Genomic DNA, 23,191 nt, shown 5'->3' with positions numbered 1-23,191 from the left:
GAACTTGGCAGTCTTTCACATTTTTGTTTTGGGTGGGATTGTACGACTTTACGGAACTCGCCCGAATCGAGACGAGCTGCTCCGAAATCGGACGAATACATAATCAGCTGTTTGTGAGAAAGTATATAGGTGTATAAGTATTTATCGAATCGAGACGAGATAGTTATTTATATAGTATTTAAAGAAAAAGAAATACTGTATGAATAAAATAAAAAATAAATAATTATAATTGCATAAGTTGATACAGAATGCTATGCAATAGCTTTACCGCGGCAGTCCCCGAGTGCCACACGTATTTTTTTTATGATAATATCAAATGAAAATAGTCTTTTTCAGTATCTAATTTGGCATCTTTAAGTGTTTCTGACCCATAGAATGCAAAGGTAGGATATAAACGATGGGAAAATAATTCCATTTACGAATATTGTCACTTACGTACCCAAATACGCATAAAATGTTCAAACAACTACGAAAAGCACTGACAGACGGCTGTAAATGTGCGTAATAAAATTGAACAAGTGTAGTGTTGGGGGCGACACAATAGATGGCGCTGCCGTCACGTGCACACTACGAGCTAACAGCGACCTACGTGACGACGTGCCACAATAACAATTGACAACTCCTTCTGTCGTTACGTAGTCTAAACACCATATTTATCAGCGCCAACAATACAAATAAATCCCCTCATACGTTATACAGATTTTTTATTCTACCGACTGTGTTCGGTTTTTAAACAACCAATCGATACTTTACCTGTAACCGCTATTCCACACTTGAGCGGCTTATTTTTTCATTTTCTGTTCCGCGTATCAGATTCACGCACGTGAACAAAAAGCCTTTTGAAACGGATGGGATGTACACTAATACCGTTGCAAAAATATTTCATATGTCGGCACCGAAACATTTCCTGTTTATTACATACCGTTCCAAGATATATAATATTTTTTCAATCATTTTTACGTGAACCGGCGATACCATACAGATTTATCATTTTTTCATTACAGTCACAAGTGAACAGTGCTATTCACTGGAAATAAATCGGTATCTATGTATATTTAGAACTATGTATAACATTCAGAACTACTACGAAAAACATATTTGTGTACGTACGTACACTCGCGTAGCCATGTGCTACGAGATATGCTACGCGCGTAGCAGTCCTTTCGCGGCTCTGATAAGCTAAAACTATAATCCCACGTAGTGCAACTGCTTATTGTCTTAAGTGTGACTAAAACACGTGCTCACAATATTATACACGGCTACATTTCTCATTGTTTAAGTAATCATTTCGAAACCATGAACAATCTCTCAGCAAAACGATAATGTCCGTATTCATAGTCTGGGTACAGATACAAAACGCATGTCAAAGTGCCACATAAGCTACTTAGTTTGGAGCTTGCTAAAACAAAGTCGAAGCCACAACTCACACGACTGTCACCGAGACTCATTGAGATAATTCCAAATTTATGCGCGGTATCTTCCGAGGCAGTTACATACAGAAGGTCGGCTCTCGAGCTCACGGACAATACATAATCCTCATATCCTTAATGAGATTAACCCATTTGTATTTCCTTAGCTTTCAACAAAACTATGGAGAAGCTGGAGAAAAGCGGGCTAAGTTTGAAGAACTTCACATACACGAACAAGAAGATTGCCGATGACATTTACGAGGCAATAAACTCCACTTCATTCCTCGGTGTATCGGTAAGTATTGCTATCTACTGCACTGTATCTTAAGTATCATATCGCTTGTTAAGTTCACATAAAACTCGAGCTTGATACTTCCTGTGGCTAAAATGTGTTACTACGTCGCCTTATAAATCCTTAACAAGTGTTTTTAGCATTTAAAATGGAAACTTAGTCTAAAAACGTATGTAAGTCGTTTGTGTAGCTAGCACATAATGTATATTGGTTATATATAGGCTATATAAAAGGAAGTCAAATACCAACACAAAAATGAGAAACTTTATCTCGTAATGGTAGTTCAATTAAGCATTCCATAAAGTATTAAGCCTTATCACCGCAACTTATAATTGCAATAGCATTTGCAAACGAAACAAACACTTCTTGCAGTGTCAATAGCATAAAAACGGCTGCAATTAAAGCCATAAAATTTATTTATGTCTAGTTTTTGCTGTGCACTTTACTCGTATAGCCTTCGGGAAAATGTTTATTGCTTATAGCGGCCCCAGATTCATGTATATACCAGTATAAAGTTTTCAGCACAACCAAATATTAGTTATTCGAAAATTTTAAAACTTTCGTGCATCTCAAACTGTATAGACAATATTTACCATACTCGAGTTACAAAAAGTTCGGTAACCTCACATAACAATATAGTTTGCTTTATCTTCGAATAACTTTTCCTTTAAGAAAATCTGCTCTGAAAAATCTATGAAATGTTTTCATAACTTCAAAGAGCAAAATATTAAAAACATTTAATTATAAGTTAATTGTTTTTATAATGGAAAAATCTGAAATCCAAAACTTATTTTTGGAGCAATCAAGAGAAAGAATTTGTAACAACAACTTTGATCATTAATTTGAACTTAATATAAATAATATTGTAAATACCTAAGTAAATAAAGTAGGTTTCAAATCAAAACGGATAGTGCTATTTCATTTTTATAGACTATTTTCTATTGACATCCTCCCATAGGTACTAAAAGTCCTTTTATATCTGGAACGGGGGCAAAACATAACTCACACAATTATTTATCATCACCATTGTCGTATTGTTTTGTTTTTATTTACGACGTACGTGAATATATTGACGTACAATTTAGGTACGTAGTATAAACAACATCGGTAGTACATATTTCACCAACATAATATCAAAATAGTAAAGTTTCCACAAAGTCGTGTAAACTTTACAAATGAGCACGTGAAACTTTGACGAGTTACAAAATAATATGTGATACCTAAGAAGTTTACGTTTCCAAGAGATTGTTATTTTACAAAGCCTTGTATTTCATTAAAACAAAGCTTCATTTTGTTAACCTACGTATCTTGTAATGCTCTTAGAACTTACAAATATTCTACAGGCAAGCTTCGTCATTTTTACTTTTGCGCAGATGGTTGATGTTGAAAATCCTTTAAAGTATTTCCGTCGTTTTCCGTCGTACCACAAAAACTTTTATATCTTTTAAACGTCTACTGAATACTTGTCTAAAAAAAATCAGATTATGACGTTGAAATAAGAACCGTTTTGCAGCCATATTTTTAGACAAGTGTTCAACAGATGTTTATGTTTTTGTAGTAAGTCCCTTTGTGTTTATTTATTACATCTGACTACATACCTCCCTATTTTGTATAGATCACTCTATTTACTTAAATGATTTTAAAACAAATGTATTGTTCCCAGGGTTTAGTGGCCTTCTCGTCCCAAGGCGACCGCATAGCGTTGACGCAAATAGAACAACTGACTGATAACCACTACGTAAAGCTGGGGTACTATGACACACAGGCTGATAATCTCACCTGGCTGGAAAGGGAACGGTGGGTCGGTACGTATCACCTTCTAATTATATTATTATTATTTTTCAATCAATTCAATCAATTTGTGTTCTTAACTACTTCTGTTATGTCAATGCTACAACGCAAAGGAGATTTTTTTTGTTTCATTTTGGGAAACTAATACTAGTAAACATACCTCACCACTACAGATCCAAACCAAAACGATATAATCCCGCGTTTAGAAATTGATATCGCATGTTTAGTTTTTGTACACGGGATATATGTACGTAGTTTAAAATGCCTAAAAAACTATCTAGAAAAACATAAATTCGCAATTTAATTCACACGCTGTCACTTTTATTGCCAAAACTGTACGTATCCGTATCTCGAAACGAACATTTTATGTTAGTGTCATATAAAACCTTTACAACAATTTAACATAAAATACAGCACATAAAAAACTAAACATTTCAGCGGAAAACCGCACACAAACAACAAAGCAAAAACGAAAACGTTATTAATTGTTTAAAGGAATATAGCCTTAGGATACAAGGACTGGGAAAGAGACCGTTCCCAGTACTTATAATAGCCGAGCCATAACTGGTATCGTAAAGCCAAAGCAGCAAAAAATCTTTCGTTAGCAGAACCGAAGAAAAATGACCGATAAAAGGAAAAATGGGAGCGATTAGAGCGTATACACTTTCTTCCTGTATAGGTAATAGTTTTATGTGTATTTTACGAGCGTCACATAGGTTTTATTGAAGCATGGAATGATTTGGGCAGGTGGGAAGGTGCCCCCCGACCGCACGGTGGTAGTTAACGAGCTCCGGACGGTATCTCTGCCGCTTTTTGCGTGCATGACCGCGCTCTGCATCGCCGGCATCCTCGCCGCTATTGCACTAATTGTCTTCAACATCTTGCACAGACACCGGAGGTAAGAAACCCTATATATCTTGGTTAAACAGCCTTTGTCAACGTCAGCCGCCAGCCACGAGTTAGTACTGGATTCGGGTAGTGCATGATATTGACAAGGGTCTCGTTATAGACAATCCACTTAATTTACTTAATGCTCCGATATCCTATTGAAATTATCGAATTTTGCTATCGGCTTTCTTAACTAGAGTCAGTTATGATTTAAGTAAGTTGTATTTTGAGACCCGTTTCTGCAGACTAAAAAACAAATGAACTAAGGCAAATACTATGTTGAATGGAGATGGGAAGATAGTATATCTTCTCATCTCCAATATTCAAGCACTAGCTATCTGCTGTGAACATTTGTAAATCTAAGCTCATATTTATTGGAAACGAATGTAGCTAAAAGAGAAACGCGCTCCTCGGCTGGTCCGCTCGCCGCTCGATGTTTTATCCCGGCGGCGGAGTTTTATATGCCAAACGAGCAATTTGCGATGAGATGATTGTAAATGATCTGACGCAGTGAACAGTCAAAGGGGAACTCTCTCCAATAGTGTTGAGGAGCGCCATCTTTATTTTGTTTTGTTTGTATTCTATTCCTTTCTGAATTATTCCGCTGCTTCTCGATGGAAACGAAAATAGAACAAGATTTTACAAGAGTATAAAATGACACAAGGAAAAGGAACAAGAGTATCAAACTGTTTTAACGTCAAAGTCTATCCAGTATCCGGCGCGCTTACTTTGTTTTGGGTTTTATTACGTGAGACCGATGCTGCAGTCGTTAAAGTTGGAATATTGGGTCGTAATTTTATTCGATTTAGTGTTGGGGCAGTGAGAAATGTTTTGGTTTGTGTAGGGTGATCCAGTGGTCGCACCCGGCGTGTAACACGGTCATGCTGTGCGGGTGCTGTATCTGCCTGAGCGCGGCCATTGCGCTGGGCGTGGACGGGCGTTGGGTGACGCCGCAGCACTTCTCCGGGCTGTGCGCGGCTCGCGCCTGGCTTCTCGCCACCGGCTTCTCGATGGCATACGGCGCCATGTTCACCAAAGTATGGCGAGTGCATCGCCACACGACTAAACCTAAAGTCGAAACAAAGGTAATATTCATAAAGGCAATCTTTTCTATGAAAAATCCAAAGTCAGATGTTTTCAGAAAGCATTCAGATGTTTACGACGAAAACAGTAAATACGCATAAAACTCTGAGAAAAAGAATTGGCTTATATAATTGTACTGTCTTTATCTTGTCTTGTTTATGTCACTTGTCACATTACGTGTTACATTTAACCCAAAAAGAAAAGAAAATCTTTTGTACGTTTTATCATTAGGAATTTGACACATTCTATATTAACACTTGCATTACGTGTAATGTGACGTCATTATTAGCTGCATGTCACTGTAAGCATTCGGCACATTCGTCTAACTGAGACAGATCCGACTCAAATAGACACGAATGTGAAGCAGCTCAATATCTACACAATACAATGGAAATTAGATCGTCTTTGTCACTTTACATATTGAATGTTTGCGTTTTTTGTTTCCGCACTTCATTTCGTTCTCTGAAGCTTTCCTATAGGACTTATTGAGATCACACCGACGACGCCATTGTAAGCAAACACAGAACAAAAGCTTTTTAAGATATCGGGATTTTTTTTTATTTTCTTGAACTTGATACTCGCCCGTTGCGTCCTTTAAATAAATTGTATTGTTGATTTCTCATTTTACTTTATTGGAAAAGCCCTGATTTTATCTGTTACATGAGATGGAATGTTGGGTTTGAATGTCATTGATATCGAAATCCGATATTTAGATCCGTACATGTCACTATTTAGTCAATGTTCAATTAAGGGATTAATTAGCTGACATTGTGTAATGACTTCTGGCATTACAATGAGGAGTTTACACAGTCAGTACAATTATAGTTGGATATGATTTATACAAATTGAGATCAGGAGCGGATCAGCTTACACGAAATTAATTAATGTTATCATCTCGCTGGAAATTGTCATTGAGTGACACCATCATAATATAATCATTAAAAGTTTTTGACTGTGTTTAAAACCAACTCAACCCAGTTACCCGGGCAACCCAATACCCCTGGTTAGACTGGTGTCAGACTAACTGGCTTCTGACTAACCGTAACGACTGCCAAGGATGTTCAATGACAGCCGGGACCCACACAGTACAGTTTAACGTGGCATCCGAAACACAGTCTGAAACAGTTAACCAGTAATCGACAGCAATTAAAATCAATCTCGAAAAATATAAAATAGCTACATACAGTGGACCATGTAACAATACATACCTTATTTTACCTACTTTTCTCGTAACAGAAAAAGCGCATCCACGGCTGGAAACTCTACACGATGGTAGGAGGCCTGCTAGTGGTGGACGTGGCACTTCTGACCGCATGGCAGCTCCGAGACCCCCTGGAGCGGCGCGTGGAGACGTTCCCATTGGAGGCCCCGAGGCATCACGACGATGATGTTCATATACGGCCCGAGTTAGAGCATTGCGAGAGTAAACACAACACTGTTTGGCTTGGTAAGTACTTATTAGGAATTATAGAAGTGGATATGTCATATCCTAAGATCGTTTTTCTGATCTTCTGAGGAGTTTAGAATATCCTTGTAAAATTTTATAAAGTTGTAACCGAGTTAGAATATTTGCCACTTCAGAAGTTAATGGGGTTTTTACATTTTAACTTCTCAGTCTCAATAAAATGAGGAATCAGAATCAGAATCAGAATCTCGTTAGAAGTGCAGTGTTGTCTACATTTTCTAGCTGTTAAAATAAGAAATGACTCTATAGAGAATAATTCTAAAAACATTAAATAAATTAAACTGATTGTATAAAATTCTGATGTAATTTCAAGTCTGCTCACAGCTCCAACGATGTTAAGATAGTCTCGGGAGCAATTAATCCGGGTCAGTTACAAAAATCTTATTATCTTCGTGATTATGAACCTCGATTTAGTAAAGTAGGAAAGTCAATTATAATTTAGAATAAACATAGTAATTGAATTCATCTGAAGAGTCTTTAAATAACGTTTCAGGTCTCGTCAATTTGTATTTTACAATGAATAAATTCTGAATTTTGGTGTAACGTAAATTGTGAAACTCTCTCGAGTATAAGTTACAAACAATGCCAAGTTTGGTCTAGCACAGAAATTGCTGCGCAAACATGTCAGACATAAATGTCAATTCGATTTTACGTGTTACTCCTGTTGAGACACTTGTCCTGAAATTATATACAATTAGAAACACTCCCGTTTTTAAATAATATGTATTAAGCGGTGCAATCACAAACGATTCTACTTAGCATACCTTCCTTATATTGGGATCATGTTCAACCTACATAGATCGAAAGTCTATCCGCCCTTCACATCCCAGTCACCGAGTAATCCGATACCCCTTGACTTAAGACTTACCAAGCTTGCGGTTTGTAATGTCGTAGTCTAAACTAAGCTTAAGACTATAAGCCAACCAGATTGTGTGTTTCTTACATAACTACCGACCGTCGCACTACCACGCGTAATTTCGCGTCCGGTACAGACGGCTACAAAACATGGACACACGCCAAAAACTGTTACAACTGAGTATACATAGAATACGGCAAAACGAGACAGCAATTTAAAAAATATTATTGCATACAGCTGTATTCTGTTGCTAGTACAACTAGAATAAAAATATTATGTATTAAAATGTGTTTTTCACTGGCCAGGTCGCAACTTTGCATTTGATGTTTAAATATTTAGATTATAATATTCACAATGCTTTTACATACACAATTTTAGATACTTTACAACACATAAAGCCGATTTGACTTCTATTGTGAGACCTACGTTATGCGGTCAGCCACAGTAAAATTAAATATTAACAGGTTTGTCTATGCACGATCTACAGACTGTATTATTGTTGCAAAGGAATTAATACCACAGGGCATTGACTACTTGATGGATTATGGATTTTATACAATGTCTAGGGACTGAACTTGAAAACTATAGAATGCCAATTTATAAAACTTGCGTCTCCCTTGGTACTGTAATCCCCTATTTTAGAAAAAATAAAAACATTTCATAACAATTTCATAAACATAATGTGGTCTCAAAATATGAAACTAATCTCCTGAATACAGTTTACAGTTTTTGAAAAGTGTACAAATATTGTAATTCTATATAACCGCTTTAAAACCAGTCAATCGTTTTCTGAACTAGAAACTAAAGCAAACCATTGACATGTAATATAAAGGCATCAAACTAATATCACATTTTAAATCTCGACTATTGATTGAACAGTTGCAGTGTTGAAATCAGCTGTAATATTAAATTCCGAGAAATTAGATCAAAGGGAAAGTTCTCTATATCGAAACTTTAAAAGTTATATTATAATCTATGTGGTTATCTACTGATGCAGTACATGGTGTATAAATGCATGTATACGATGGATATATGCAATGTAATGTTTCTCCTTTAATATGTACATGTAGTAGGTATGTAGGGGTACACTGCAGAGGCTTCGTATGCACTAATTAATAACAAGGGTCGCAATCTACTAAGATGGCATATGCATTTCTCAAGCTTAGCAGTAACACTATGAGTGTTATTAACATGCAACAAATGATACTATAAATAAAATTAAGCACTGATTTATTACTTCAACAAAGTGTTTTTAAAGGTAACTTTTAATCCTTGTTTTGTTCACAAGTAAAAAGTTGCCAAACATATTAAAGTCTCCAATTATTTAAATGTAAAGTGGAACACGATTCACCGCGTAGGATTGACGTGAGCGTCCTCTCTGCATCCAACAGCGGATACGTTTCATTTTCACGCATCACTTGCTCTAGAATATTCCAATGCGCGCTGCACAAACACAAATATCTTCATGCAAAACAAGCACAACCTCCCCTTGAAACATTAAAAAATCTTAAAATGAAAGCCTTTCGCAGACAATAGCTCCATTTTTATCTTCAAGAAAACCTACTTAGTGCGGCCGTTTAATTTGATACCAAGTTTTAATTACAAAATAAACCAAGTCAGATCTGTGCGCGCCCTTAATACAAACAACAATAATTATAAAAGATGAGCTTTAATACGAAGTGATTTAAAGTATCGTTAACAGTAAATTACATTAAATAAAACTCCTTCCAAGTCCACTACGACTCATTTGCGACGTAACTTAGAAAATTTTAAAAGTTTTCCTTAAGTCGTTTAAAGCATCAGTCTCTTTGTTATGTTGTTTGCGTCACCTGCTTTTAAAGGAATGCGTATAACGTCTATGGGAATGAAAGTCACAAAAAGTTTAATAACCACGTTGTATTATGAGCTGCAAATGTATCCTTACAGCCACTTGACTCTCACTGGGTGATCATCCTATTTACGACTTCGTTCTACCTAACATCGTTCTAGAGATTGAAACTAAAAACCTTTTTTTGTTCTAGGTGTCATGTACGGATACAAGGGCCTAGTACTAGTATTTGGCCTGTTCCTGGCTTACGAGACGCGATCAGTGAAGGTGCGACAGATCAACGACTCTCGCTACGTCGGCATGAGTATATACAACGTGGTGGTGCTGTGCCTCATCACGGCTCCTGTGACCCTCGTCATCGCCAGTCAACAGGACGCGGCCTTCGCCTTCGTCTCACTAGCCATCGTTTTCTGCTGTTTCCTCAGCATGGCACTGATTTTTATTCCTAAGGTGAGTTTGGATTACCAATTCTTGTGCGTGAACTTTGAAAGTGGATGGATATAGAATATAGAGGCATAGGACGGCCAAAAACGGTACAGCAGGAAAGAATGTTTAGGACTTGTGAGTTGCAGTGCTTAATGGGCAAGAATGGGGGTAGATCCGAAATAAGATTGTGGTAATAACAGGAGGATGGTGATGTGAAGTTTCAATTACTAAGAATCAACATCATATTCCTAGGAACAGAGTTTGATTAAATATTACCAAATCCAAAACCAATTTGCTTTTAGGATTCCAATAATTCAGTCGTTACCGAATGTCACGTGCATGAAACACAGAACTAACTAGATTTAAGATTGACACTCAATGTACGGATTGGAAATATGGTCATTCCTGAAATCCAATTAAACACGCAATTGACATAAAGTTTGGCTAGTGCTCATTAGCAGGTAGGTACAGAAACTAGTCACGAAATGTTTGTATTGAAAATTATAAAAAGGTGGCACAGATTGGTTCATAATACCGAATCTGACCTAATTTAAAGTGGCCTATTTGATTACGAAGATTTCTGCTGCCATTAGCTACGAGCACTTATTATTATCCACCGGGCGCTATTGATAATAGCATTAAATCTAACTTTTTGATTCATAAAACTAATTAAGCTATATTGAACTATAGTGCTTTACTAAACAAAAGTTAATTCTTTCCCAATAAACCTGCGCTCAGCAGATTAAAACGAAACTTTTTTCGCAGCCGTATCGTGAATTACCAAGGGTACTTAAAAACGAAAACTAAGTGAGTCCTCAAAACTTTTATTGCGGAGATAATGACGGTTATTTGCCAAATAAACGAACGTTTTGTCTTTGCCACTGAATTGAGAACGCAGATTACGACTGTGAAGGGCGAATTGATTCATCGTTTAAATATAAACCTAAATGTGATTTACGGTACAAGTTCTCCCTTACCGAAATGAACCGAAATGACCTTCGAGATACTTTCACACGATTTAACATGATAATCGGTATTATGGGGCGCAGTTTAAATAGAAAAATGTCTTTGTTGGGTATTAACGATGCCTTTAACGGGCACTATATTCACATTACTGGCGGACACACTTTGTGGAAAATATTGCTTGCTTTAAAATTATTACTTTGTATAAATAAACAGGCGCTGTATTAAATTACTGGCTCATCTATCTATCTATGTACTTTCTAAGTATATCTTAGATACCATTGACTGTGTTTCGGATGGTACGTTAAACTGTAGGTCCCGGCTGTCATAGAACTTCCTTGGCAGTCGTTACGGGGAGTCAGAAGCCAGTAAGTCTGACACCAGTCTAACCAAAGGGTACCGGGTTGCCCGGGTAACTGGGTTGAGGAGGTCAGATAGCGATATATAGAGGTCAGTCGCTTCTTGTAAAGCACTGGTACTCAGCTGAATCCGGTTAGACTGGAAGCCGACCCCAACATGATTGGGAAAAGGCTCGGAAGATGATGAATTTCATAATGTAGCTTTTCAATATAATTTATTTGATACTAAAAATATGGGCACATAAATGAAAGTAGCATTATACTCGTATTATAAAGTTTGTGGAAATGTATGTGTATGGGTTTATGTTTTACATATTTTTCACATAAAAACGACTGAATGGATGAGAATTACTCGTACATACAGGATTTTTATTTTGCGAGAAATAGGTCTCGCGGCATGCGGGGGAAACCGCGGGACCTACTAAACAATACACGGGTACAATATGCATTCAATCAGAAATAATCTGTGGTATCTAATTAATATCGGCAGTATCTGGTTCAATGCACATTATTCGTAGTATTAAACGATATTGATGATTGTGGCGGTACAGGAAAAACAAATAATCTTATTCATCATCGATGAACGATTGTACGATTCTGATTAATGCTTCATTGTGAAGCGGATATTCTATGTAATGCTATTTTTCAAAATGCCTAGTATTTTTAACCGACTTTCCAAAAAAGAGGAGGTTCTCAATTCGGCCGGTATGTTTTTTTTTTCTATGTATGTACATCGATTACTCCGAGGTTTATAGACCGATTTACGTGATTCTTTTTTTGTTCGACGCGGAATACCTGCCAGTTGGTCCCATAGTCATCAGGTCACGGATCTGATGATGGAAACCCTGAGAAATCGAGGGCAACCTTCGAAAGTTGTGGTGTATGCCTGAAAGCACTATTCAACAGTGTAGGTTTGGAGCTGACCTGATGATGGAGACCAGAGAGGGTCGAGGGAACTCGACAACTGAATATGTAAAATACCTCGTATTTGGGCTTATATTTTTTGTATTGATGAGAACTTTCCACTTATATGGATAGTGACAACTATTCGTATCACTAAAAAGTTGTAAATAAAAAACTTTTTTACAAAAAAATTAAACCGACTTCCAAAAACACTAAAAAGCAAAAAAAAACTAATTTTAGGTGCATCGGCCTAGAAGTCGGTGGCAAAATTAACTCAGTTACATCCATAAGACACCGACTTCTAGGCCGATGCACCTAAAATTAGTTTTTTTTTTTGCTTTTTAGTGTTTTTGGAAGTCGGTTTAATTTTTTTGTAAAAAAGTTTTTTTTCCTGTCCTGTAAAACCCATTTTATATATAATGCTTGATTAATTCAAATGATTAATGTTCTTTACATAAGTCGGCATAAATAAGTACCCAATGTGAATTTCTTTTTTAAGCAATATGTATAATAATAGTTCTTAGTCTACTAAATTTTCTGGCCGCCCTCTCGCCGTCATCTGTGGTAATCCTAATGATAGCGTCAAACAGTGACAACGCTATAATCGTGGTGACATCAGCATTAAATAAATTGTCCCCGTCTTTACTTCAAAGATCGTCCATTTGGATTTTCACTTTTTTCTAACTTATAGATACTTCAGGGTGTTAAAAGAGATCAGCTCTTTTAACTTACACTTTTATGACTAGGGACTTGTGCCAAAAAGTTCCTATAATAAAATTATCACTACAAAACTATATTCATGCTACTAAAATGAATGGAAATGTTCTAGGTTTCCTAAATATTTTAAACCATACCTACCTATGGACAAACAATTATAAAAATTTACTTACGTTACATAGTTGCAGTAGTATGCATGAATGTTTATAAGTATGTAATGTACAAAGAAATATCTTATATGGTAACCCAGGTGATCGAGGTGATCCGTCACCCGACGGAGCGCGCGGAGAGCGGCCGGGGCTCCGGTTCAGGCTCCGCGCCCGCCGATGAGGAGCGCTACCGGGAACTAGTCAAAGAAAACGAAGAATTGCAGAAACTCATCGCACAGGTATTAACCTTTAATCACTCCTGTATACTCATATCAATCAACTCCTGTTTAACGCATTCTATCCGACTTTTTATAGGACAGAAAATCGGGCCAATTTTTCTCAATCGCACAGGTGTAACTTTATCACTCCTCTATACTTGCACCAATCAAGTCCTGTTAAGGCATTCTATCCGACTTTTTATAGGACAGATAAATTGGGCCATTTTTTTTTAGAACATTCTTACAATGATTGTCTGACCGACTTATGTAGGACGTGGGCGTTGCACTATTGCTATCGGCGTGTTCTATTTCTCTTAATTATAGGTACTTCTTCAAAAATCTGACTGATTATGTAGGACGTGGGCGGGTAGCGTAAGAGCGGGACTGAATTTGGAGATTTTCTTATTTGTTTAAATGGGTCAGATGGTTTACATTCACAATTTGACACATGAGAAGAAAATAAACAGATAAATATGATAATGATAAAGAAAACAGGACAGCGTATGCATCCACTTCTGATTAGTTTAACTTCAAAGAGCATAGTCTGCGCAAAAATTGTCTGAAAATAAGATGTGATGAAAAATAGTCTTGTTTTCTTGGTTTACATCGACGTAAGCAAATATAAATATAACAGAATAATGACTGATCTTGCTTGTGTAATTAGCTGGCCAACATTCTATGTAGCGAAAAAGAAAAGGCCCAAGTTTTGCTATTGTAAGCTCTTTTACTGCGCAACAACAAAAAATATTCCTACCTCCTTGATAAAGTAGTGCGTGTTTTCCACTTACCTGCCTATTTTCTATGTAAATTGAGTAAAGAAAAACAGTTTTGGATCAGATATACATTATGTAGGCACTGTTCTAAGCGATAAATAATGTTTCAATTACGTACGGTTCAATAACCACAGTTGAGTTACTAACAACACGTTTTTTGAAACCGCGGCAGTAATATTTTTCACGTTAATATTTGCAACAAAATTATTTCCAAGTACCTTTTGCGATTTCTAAGCAAATATAAGTTGATTCGTTAAGTTAACCTGACGCTTTGTACTCCATCTCCAGTTACTATTTTCTGCCAGGTTTTGGTTAGAGTGCATTTGCAAACATACATTTATGCATAATGCAGGTAGTATAGCTGGGTGTGCACCTGTTATGCATGACTCGCGTGCAATCACGGAATGGAGTCTTCACAATGTCGTACATAAATAATGTGTCTCACCTTGGCAGCTACGGGAAATAAAATCCTTCGTAAGCAGGAAACCCCGTCAACCTACTTTACGTCGGAACGCACTATCCGCAATCTAATTTTACATGGCAACACAAACCAGAGACAAAATTAATCATTCACGTTGAATCCATAAAAGTATTAATTCGACTTTCGTCATTTATGGTGTGGATGGGTATTTTATGTATGGGTTTACCTACATAAATATACCGAACGTTGAAGCTATACGAACTGGCAATTTTAATTTCCTGATTTGATTCCGTATCGGGGCGTTTTGGGCGTTATGTACGCATGTTTATCTTATCTGTACCTACTTACACATTTATTTTTACCAACTTTTATCATGGCATAATTACCTGAATTACTTTCACTGTCTGTTTAAAATTACATTAGTAATTAATCCGTAACATAATTTATATTCTTCATACTGCAATGAAGCATTTCTCAATTAAATGTAAACGACGAACAACAGCTTCTAATAGTCAAGTTTGACACCCTCCCTATCCATAATGGATTACTTCGGCAAACTCATTATTCAAAACGAGAGATTCTTGTCTCAGGAAAAGGCTTAATCTTGACACTTCCTCCAAAAAAGTATTCAGTCCTCTTTATCTCTGGCAGCTAAAGGTGTTTCATCATGTTTAATTCATCTCGTCTGAAGGCGCCACGACACATCCTTCGTTAAATAAAGTACCCTTTCACTAACCGTATAAATATTCTTATAGTTTTTTATAAGTCACGAAGGCGCCTAAATCCCACAATACGTGTTGTTTTCCAAGTTTATGTGTGTCTGTGTGGGTATGACGCTACACTATTCCACACATCTCGTTTGGGGATCAGAGAACAAAAAGCGATGCGTATTCATGAGTGTACGAATGGGAAACGTAAATGATTGGCCACACTACCACATTCACGACGGGACTAACAAACACTGGGTTATTCGTAGTTACATAAAAAGACTTTCGTAACTGATTTAATTTGGGACAACAAAATTGTTTAAAGTATATACTTTATTAAAGTGTCCATAGAATAAACCAGCTAATCTTTTTATCTCCAACGTCACTAAACAGCTACAGTAACAAACAATGCTATTGAAAACTAATTAGCGCGATTATTATCAAATAAATCTTCGATAGCGCGAATTAGTTTAAATTGACTGCGTACCTATTTGTACTGCGATCACTACGCCATTATACCTATTTGAAAACCATTATTTTGTTGAATTTTCATTACATCGACAACATTTGCTAATTATATTGCTCTGCAGTGTTTTGTTTTAGAGCCCCCGCAGACCACAGACTTTTTATCGGCCGATAGTTTGGTCGGGCTCTTAATCAGTATGCAAATGTAAGCAAGTGCGCACACTATGGCGATTTGGTATCGGCCGATAAACAAGTTTGATGGGCTTCCCGATTCAATTCCAACTAAACTGTCGGCAAACTATCGGCCGACCGTATAATCAGTATTGGCTCCCTACCACACGCGCACACATAACGATTTTTTAGTCGACCGACTAAGCCGATAGTTCAGTTCGCTCCGAGCTTTGACAGCGAATGGTCGGTCGCGCGTGTTTTGTAAAATGGCGTCGCCCAATTCTCAGTCACTTATTTCGGAATCTTCGATCGTAACTTTGATCGAGGAAGTCGAAAAACGCCCTGCACTTTAATAATCGAGTAATTTGGAATGTATAGTGTAAAATTTTCCATTTAATAATCTATCACTACAGATATGATGCACCCAATACTCTCGGGCTCTCTTTTTAATTTTCCTTCTCCGGTGTATGAGAGCAATAATAACATTTCTATGCAATGTTTTATTAATTTTCATTGTGCGGTGCGACCACTCTTTTCACCAGTTGGTTAGAAACTAGCAAATAGTCGGCAGACTGTTGGATAGTTTGCGCACTCATCACCGACTAAACTGTTTAGTTGGCTCGGTGTGCGTACTAGCAGGCCAACCCGACTAAACTATCGGCCGATAAAAAGTCTGTGGTCTGCGGGGGCTCTTAGTGACAATGTAAACATCTCTGCTCTGTATGTTAGACCGATATAGAGTACATAAATGAATCAGTATGTATTAGGTTATGCATGTTTACATTTCCTTTCCTTTTTCGTTTGCCAGTTGCAAGATTTATAAAAAGAACACCATTGCTGCATTCACCAACCAATTATAGTTCGGCCATTCAGAGAATGCGTTCCTGACACGTCGCGATTGAACTGACGACGTAACTTTGCAATGGCGTTGCAGTTACGATAAAAATATTTTTGCTGGTTGTTTACCGTTTTAACAATTGAGGAGCATTAAAACAACATTATTATATCAATAATCAATGAATGTTATTACGTCGTCAGTTCAATCGCGACGTGTCAGGAACGCATTCTCTGAATGGCCGAACTATAGGTAGGTATATATATTTCAGACAGATAACACCAAAAACAGATTAAGGATATAGTTGCGTACGTTAATCCACGTCTTTATCAAATCGATTTAATCAATTGTAATTAATAGATAAAATGTGATTTATCAATCCTTGCCGTAACAACTGTTAACAGAAGCTCGTTATAATTTGTAAACATGTTATCTACCAAACACAGCCAGATGATAGAAAATAAATACGATCCGGATAATGGTTATCGTCTGTTGACCTTTTAAAATTCAGATCAGGCGCGGTTGTTATGGTGATTTTCAAGTTTTCGCCGATCAATCGTTTTTCCTTTTCTTTGCCTTAAACATTATATTCTCGAGCACGACATTTTTAAATTCAGCTCGTTTCTGTTCGGAAAAATCTTAGGAAATTGTTTCTTATGTAAATACAAGAAAAAGAATCACAAACTTAACTACTCCAAAATTTAACTGAGAGATGGTCAGCATCTGCTGCTTTTCAAAATAATAAACTTACTTATTTAAAAAGTTACTAAACGATTGAATTCAGACGAATAAATTACGATAAACGATTTCCAGCTGAATTGTTGAGCGTGTTGCACAATTCAAAAATCTCGCACAATAAGATAAGTTTGGAGTAGTTGCAACATAAAAGTATGCTTACAGAAGGAGGAGCGGATCCGGGTGCTGAAGCAGAAGCTGGCGGAGCGCGAGGCGGCGGCGGCGGGCGTGACGCAAGGTACGGGCGGCGGCGTGCTGGCCGACCTCGCCACCGCCACCTCCGACTATGGCACCTCCACCAACTACACGCGCTCCTCGCGCGCCTCCGTCTCTGACCTAGACTTCTCTGAGAGCTACCTCTAACTCCTACACCCCCCAGCTCTCTCAGACACACCGCTCTAATCGTTTCAACTCTTACATTTGTTTCAGCCCTCTTAATATAGCAGAAAAAACACGATGTTAGTTAATAACAAACTTGTATCTCAACCTGTATCTATTTCCTCGTGTTCTTATTTTTGATATACTATAACTATAATAAGATAACCCTGAACTCTGATATAAATAAAAAAGCACACCCTTCCTCCGAATCCCGTCTACACCCGTATCGCTAACTAAGTTAACATTAGATTTTTAAATGGCCTATAAAGTCGGCCTATTGAAACGCACGCCGGCTGAAAGTAATAAGTGGAATCGATTAATTGAATTTCATTGAAGACGGCTCACTTCGGTGACGGGAATACATTCCAATGGCGATGAGATTAGTCAATCGCCGGCGGAATCACACTCGACCCTCATTACACCCGGCGGAGCTGGTCATTAGGCGCGCGGCCGGTGTGTGCCGACCGCCGGCCGCACCTCGAACCGTATTTAATCATTATGCTTCGGTAGCCCGAGATGCGCCTCTGTACTCTCTGCCCGACATTTCTCCTGCACCACCTAACAATGCTCACCACTGCAATGACAGTCTCATAAACCCGACCTCCCTTTGACATTTGTTTCTTATGTAATCATTTTTAATTGGAATATTAAGACCTTTTTGGTTGATGATTAATTGATTACGTTCACACATATTGACCATATTGTGCGTACGAACCACCTGTCCTAATAATTAAGTCATTAGCATTACATATCTAGTGATTACTTTAATCCCTGGTCTGGACTTAAAGAAGAACTGATTGCGATTCCGCGTTCTTTCAGTCTGTTTACATTTAAAATTATTGAATAAACGTTAAACCATAAAACCCTTTTTTCGAGTGTATTGTGAGCGTCATTAAATCACAATGGCTCCATTAATAATGGACGTGATGTACCCTGTGTCAGTGATTGAACATTCTAACGTTATGTGCAATATTGATGCATTGTTATTGCAATTTAATGTTTATCTTGATAAGCATATTTTACCCAAAATTTTGCCCAACATTAAGTCCAATCGCCAACATTTCATTTATGGTCGCATAATCATTTGATTGATGAATAACAACTAAAACTGTTTAATTCGTCTGTTCTATTCACACATGCGAACATATTTGAAATATGGAATACCTAACCCTGCGTTAGGCCGCAGTCTGATCCACGAAATGTAAATTAAATAATATATTTTACTACCGTGTACCTAACATCGAGTATATAGCGTATTTATATATTTTAAATGATAATGTTAGATATCAAGATCACGTAGAACCCGCGTCGTCACAGTTGCCGGCGTCAGACCGCGGCCTGAGCTGTACTCTACCTCACTCGTACTGTTACGATTGCACGTGTCTTTACATCTAAACAACCTATCTACTATTCCTACTAGACTGATTTAGTGGTACTCTTAGCTTTATGAGGTTTACTCATAAATTGTTTCTACATACTCAATTGTAAGTTACGATTTGTAGATGTTACTCTCTAACAATCCATTAGGCTATTAGTTATTAGTGTTAATTTGTGTCTCTACAGACGAGAACCTATAGCATTAAGTAACGCTACAACGATTGTTCTTTATGCATTTTTGAGTATAAAAAGATAATACTAACACGATATTTCTTCAAATTGACACATTTCTATTTTATTGGCACAAATATCTAGATAGCTTTAGCCTCATATTAACGTTGACAGATTACATTCCTTTATGTAAAAGTTGGTTTAATAGAGAATAAGTATAATAATGTCCATTTTTTTGTTCTCATGTTCAAATTTTATTGCATAATTTACATAATGCGTAGCTTTTGGAATTCATGCAGTCAAATCTCGTTATGATGCACTTGTTAAATTTATTTGATGTTAAAACTGATCTGTTCGGTAATATTGTTGAGAAGACATGGTTAGGGCACACGATAGTCTGTTTTGGGGAGAAAAAGACCATTTAAAGGAAGAGTGAGAGAGGCGAGCTCGGTGCATATAGGTACGTAGCTTCACGCCCTCTCCCACTAGTGACGTAAGTAGTTTGAAGATGTTGTCCGAGCCCGTAGTTCCCCTGTTGTCACCCAGAGATGCATGTCACCCACACACACTGCACTCCGGTCTCCGGCCCTCTATACTTGGTGCTTGTTTGTGCTTTATAACGTCCAGTTCCCCGTAGTCATGTTCAGCACTACCCCAGTCTAATTAATACAAAATAATAACTTTCACGATTATTTTATACCCTTCTATCCCTCTGGAATACACCCCTATTAAAACACATAATGTTCCACACAGCACTCCATTGATTTACATTGCCGTATCCGAGTTTAATGTGTAACATTAGGTATTAAATATGTATATAGTAGGTAAATGATAGTAGGTGTTGGACTTGGTATAGGCTGACTAACGAGATTTCCTTGCATGAATGTTTGATATGGTTGTTTTGTTTTATGTAAATTGCGCTTATATTTGTATTTATCTGAATATTTTACGGTGAAAAGAGTCCGAACGACAATAAACTGAAAATTTATGACAACAAAAGAAGGAAAACTATATTTATTCGTAATCGTTTCATCTTCATTTATTCTTTTAGTTTTGGTAAGATAATAGAGATCTCAAGAACATTTCCAACTCACCTCGAACAATCTTTTCTTCCGTCACCGAAACTTCTTGACCTTACAAAAGTTTTTTTTCCAATATTCTAACTCCTTGCAAACTTATTGCTAAAATGAAATATATTCTAATATCGCTTTGATGTTTCTTTTGTTTGCTTTCTTACAAGCTTAATGTACCTGCTAGGTAACTTGTAGACTTGAATATATGGGTAATGGAATTTGTATATCATCAGTCTATGTGTGCTATTTCGTAAATGCAGATTACTTTGTATTTTCAAAAAGATATTGGTACTGTAGACATTCTAGATATTGGTTAGCATATGCAAGTAGCACAACCATAAACATCGGATGCTGCGGTTACGAAATACTGCACGTAGAGGGAGATATATACTTTAATAACTAAATGATCTTTTTCTCTCTCGGCAGATGTACAGGACGAACACATCTGATCGCAAGGCAATCTTCGATAGAAATATTAGATTAATAGTTGAATTTCATGTTGAATAGAACTCTCATGGCGCCGTAGTGAATTTCTTTTATATTGATAAGAAATAAAAGTGTTCTTATATTGTTAGTTAAACTGGACTAAGTGCATAACGTTCGCGATGGAACGTTCAACGCGCAGAACTAACCTAGCTAATCAATTACTATTATATACAGTGCCGGAAGGTACTCATTGTTTCGCTCTAAGTTATGTGTAGGTGATTCTACATAGTGTGCACGGTTTACGAGACACGACATACATGTGAACATACTTGTTGATAAATAGTTGAATGTAATTGATCGTTGCTCAGTGTATAATAATAGAATGAAAGTAATGTTAACATTCAGATAAAGTCACAGAAATATCCTCGAAATCAAAGACTTTGATGTACCGTCTGTCTATGATTTGATATAGATGTCAAACAAAATTAAATTAAAAAATTAAAACTTAAACTTCATGTTTCCCTTTAAAATATACTTCTATATACCTACGTCTGGATCTAATACCTCTAAAATGTACCTTGTAAATTTTATAAATACATGTTTCAGTCTACAATTCCAATAAAACGTAGCATTATGTTTTACATATCACAATAAAACTTACATAATGATGAAATCTGAATAGAAAACCTTTTTGAAATTATAATTAAGATATTTGATCAATGTAATATTAATCGAGCGGCTCAATTCCAGTGATAATGGATGCCAAAGTCATGTTAGGAACAACACATACATATATTTACAACGTATGTATTATCGGTTTGTTAATTTCACCGCCTTTAGCTAATAAGTATGTAACTCGACGAAACACGACAGGTACACAGAAGCTGTCTAACAATCCTATTACGAAGAGATCTACGCAAACACTAGAATGTAAGTAAATATCCAAATATCGATTAAATCAAAAACAAATCCGTCATGTTACCATGCATAGATTATAATACAGTTGTTACAGCACTGCCAAGTCATTTATATTTATAAGTAGACTAATTGAAAACAAGTCTAGGATTCTAGAGGTAGACCATTTTAGCGTTTAGTTTTGTTTTATTTTGTATATGTTGTCCGGTAAGTGCAATAGAGGTAAACGTAAAGATAAAATGTTATGAGATTAATAACGATATTACAGGTTTTCAGTGTACATAGGTATCATGTTGTCCACAATGAAAGCCGCGCTCGTGTAGAATAGCTGTTCCCGAATGTCTTTTTGGCGTGTGTTCAAAAACCAGTCCAGTTTTATTTCCGCAACTTTAAAAGAAAGATCCATCCAAATAGCATTGCTGTGTCTGAAGTTCGCTATTACTCTGGAATGGAGTTACATAAAAGAAATGTTACTTTATGTATTACCAAGATATATCTATGTTTTATGTCTTTATGTAGTGTTTGTTCTACATACAAAATTTATTCTCAAAATTGGATAGAGAGATTTTCTGTGTTAAAAATACTTATTAATTCGTTATCAATTTGTTGTGAAGATAAATGTTTATTTACATTCCTCTATACGTCATGAACTTTGTTACTTATTATAATAATGATATTAACATCACGCATTCGGCCTTAGAAAGATTTGACTGCATAGAATTAAATGATTTTTGTTACGGGTGTCACCAAATTGTTGTCTAACGTTGTACATATTGTTTCTTAAATTTTAAATACATTTAGGAAATCGTTGGTATTCTAAATTTTATTACATTTTGAAATGATTACGATACCATATTGTGATCCCGTCAGTGAGAGAAGCGTCGCTTACTGCGGCGCGTCTGCCGTGATGGGCTGAGATCGTACAAGTTTATCTAGAATGTTAGTTATAATGTCAAGTTTATTGTAAGCTTCGTAATAATTAGTAAATTACTTTCCTGTGATCTGTACGTTTGGTTGTATTTCACCCAAGTCATCACTGTGTAAATAAAGAGTCATCGAATGATCTGAATGTAAAATGATCTATGTTTTATTTCACAACCTCTATCGACAGGCTTCAGACACTAAAATGAATATTACATAACTTTATTTCAACCTTTTTGATACCACTTTATTGGAAACAGTGTTTCTGCGAAACGTTCAAAAGCTTCAGTTCGTCTGCAACTTTTACAAACGAAATGGATAATACTTTCGCGGCCAACAAAAATACCATTAGATTTTATTGAAGTATTCGATCTATCATGACATGTCGTCTGTTGACACGAGAAAATTGCTGACATAACGGGGTTCAATCCCGGATCAATCCAAACAAAAGATTTCTAATGATAAAATAACAACAC

The 23,191-nt window shown here is 36.6% G+C and overlaps 1 protein-coding gene across 2 annotated transcripts in view; it reads left to right on the top strand.

Annotated features, from left to right (window-relative positions):
• Positions 1 to 22,870, top strand: part of LOC124642413 (gamma-aminobutyric acid type B receptor subunit 1) — a 44,236-nt gene extending 21,366 nt beyond the window's left edge. Inside the window, exons 7-15 of one of the 2 annotated variants that reach the window (XM_047180829.1) lie at positions 1,577 to 1,704; positions 3,365 to 3,506; positions 4,240 to 4,390; positions 5,225 to 5,465; positions 6,700 to 6,910; positions 9,806 to 10,062; positions 13,231 to 13,368; positions 17,620 to 17,692; positions 20,880 to 22,870. In XM_047180829.1, coding sequence (XP_047036785.1) covers positions 1,577 to 1,704; positions 3,365 to 3,506; positions 4,240 to 4,390; positions 5,225 to 5,465; positions 6,700 to 6,910; positions 9,806 to 10,062; positions 13,231 to 13,368; positions 17,620 to 17,692; positions 20,880 to 20,902 — 1,364 coding nt within the window. In that variant the 3' untranslated portion in view covers positions 20,903 to 22,870. Of the gene's footprint in view, positions 1 to 1,576; positions 1,705 to 3,364; positions 3,507 to 4,239; positions 4,391 to 5,224; positions 5,466 to 6,699; positions 6,911 to 9,805; positions 10,063 to 13,230; positions 13,369 to 17,619 lie in introns of both variants that reach the window. The other variant, XM_047180823.1, reaches the window with a different exon arrangement.
• Positions 22,871 to 23,191: the final 321 nt, after the last annotated feature.

This window comes from Helicoverpa zea, chromosome 2 (assembly GCF_022581195.2).
Source record: "Helicoverpa zea isolate HzStark_Cry1AcR chromosome 2, ilHelZeax1.1, whole genome shotgun sequence".
Classification (NCBI taxonomy): Eukaryota; Metazoa; Arthropoda; class Insecta; order Lepidoptera; family Noctuidae; genus Helicoverpa; species Helicoverpa zea.
The sequence above is the reverse complement of the archived record's forward strand: the minus strand, read 5'-3'. Positions and strand labels throughout refer to the sequence as shown.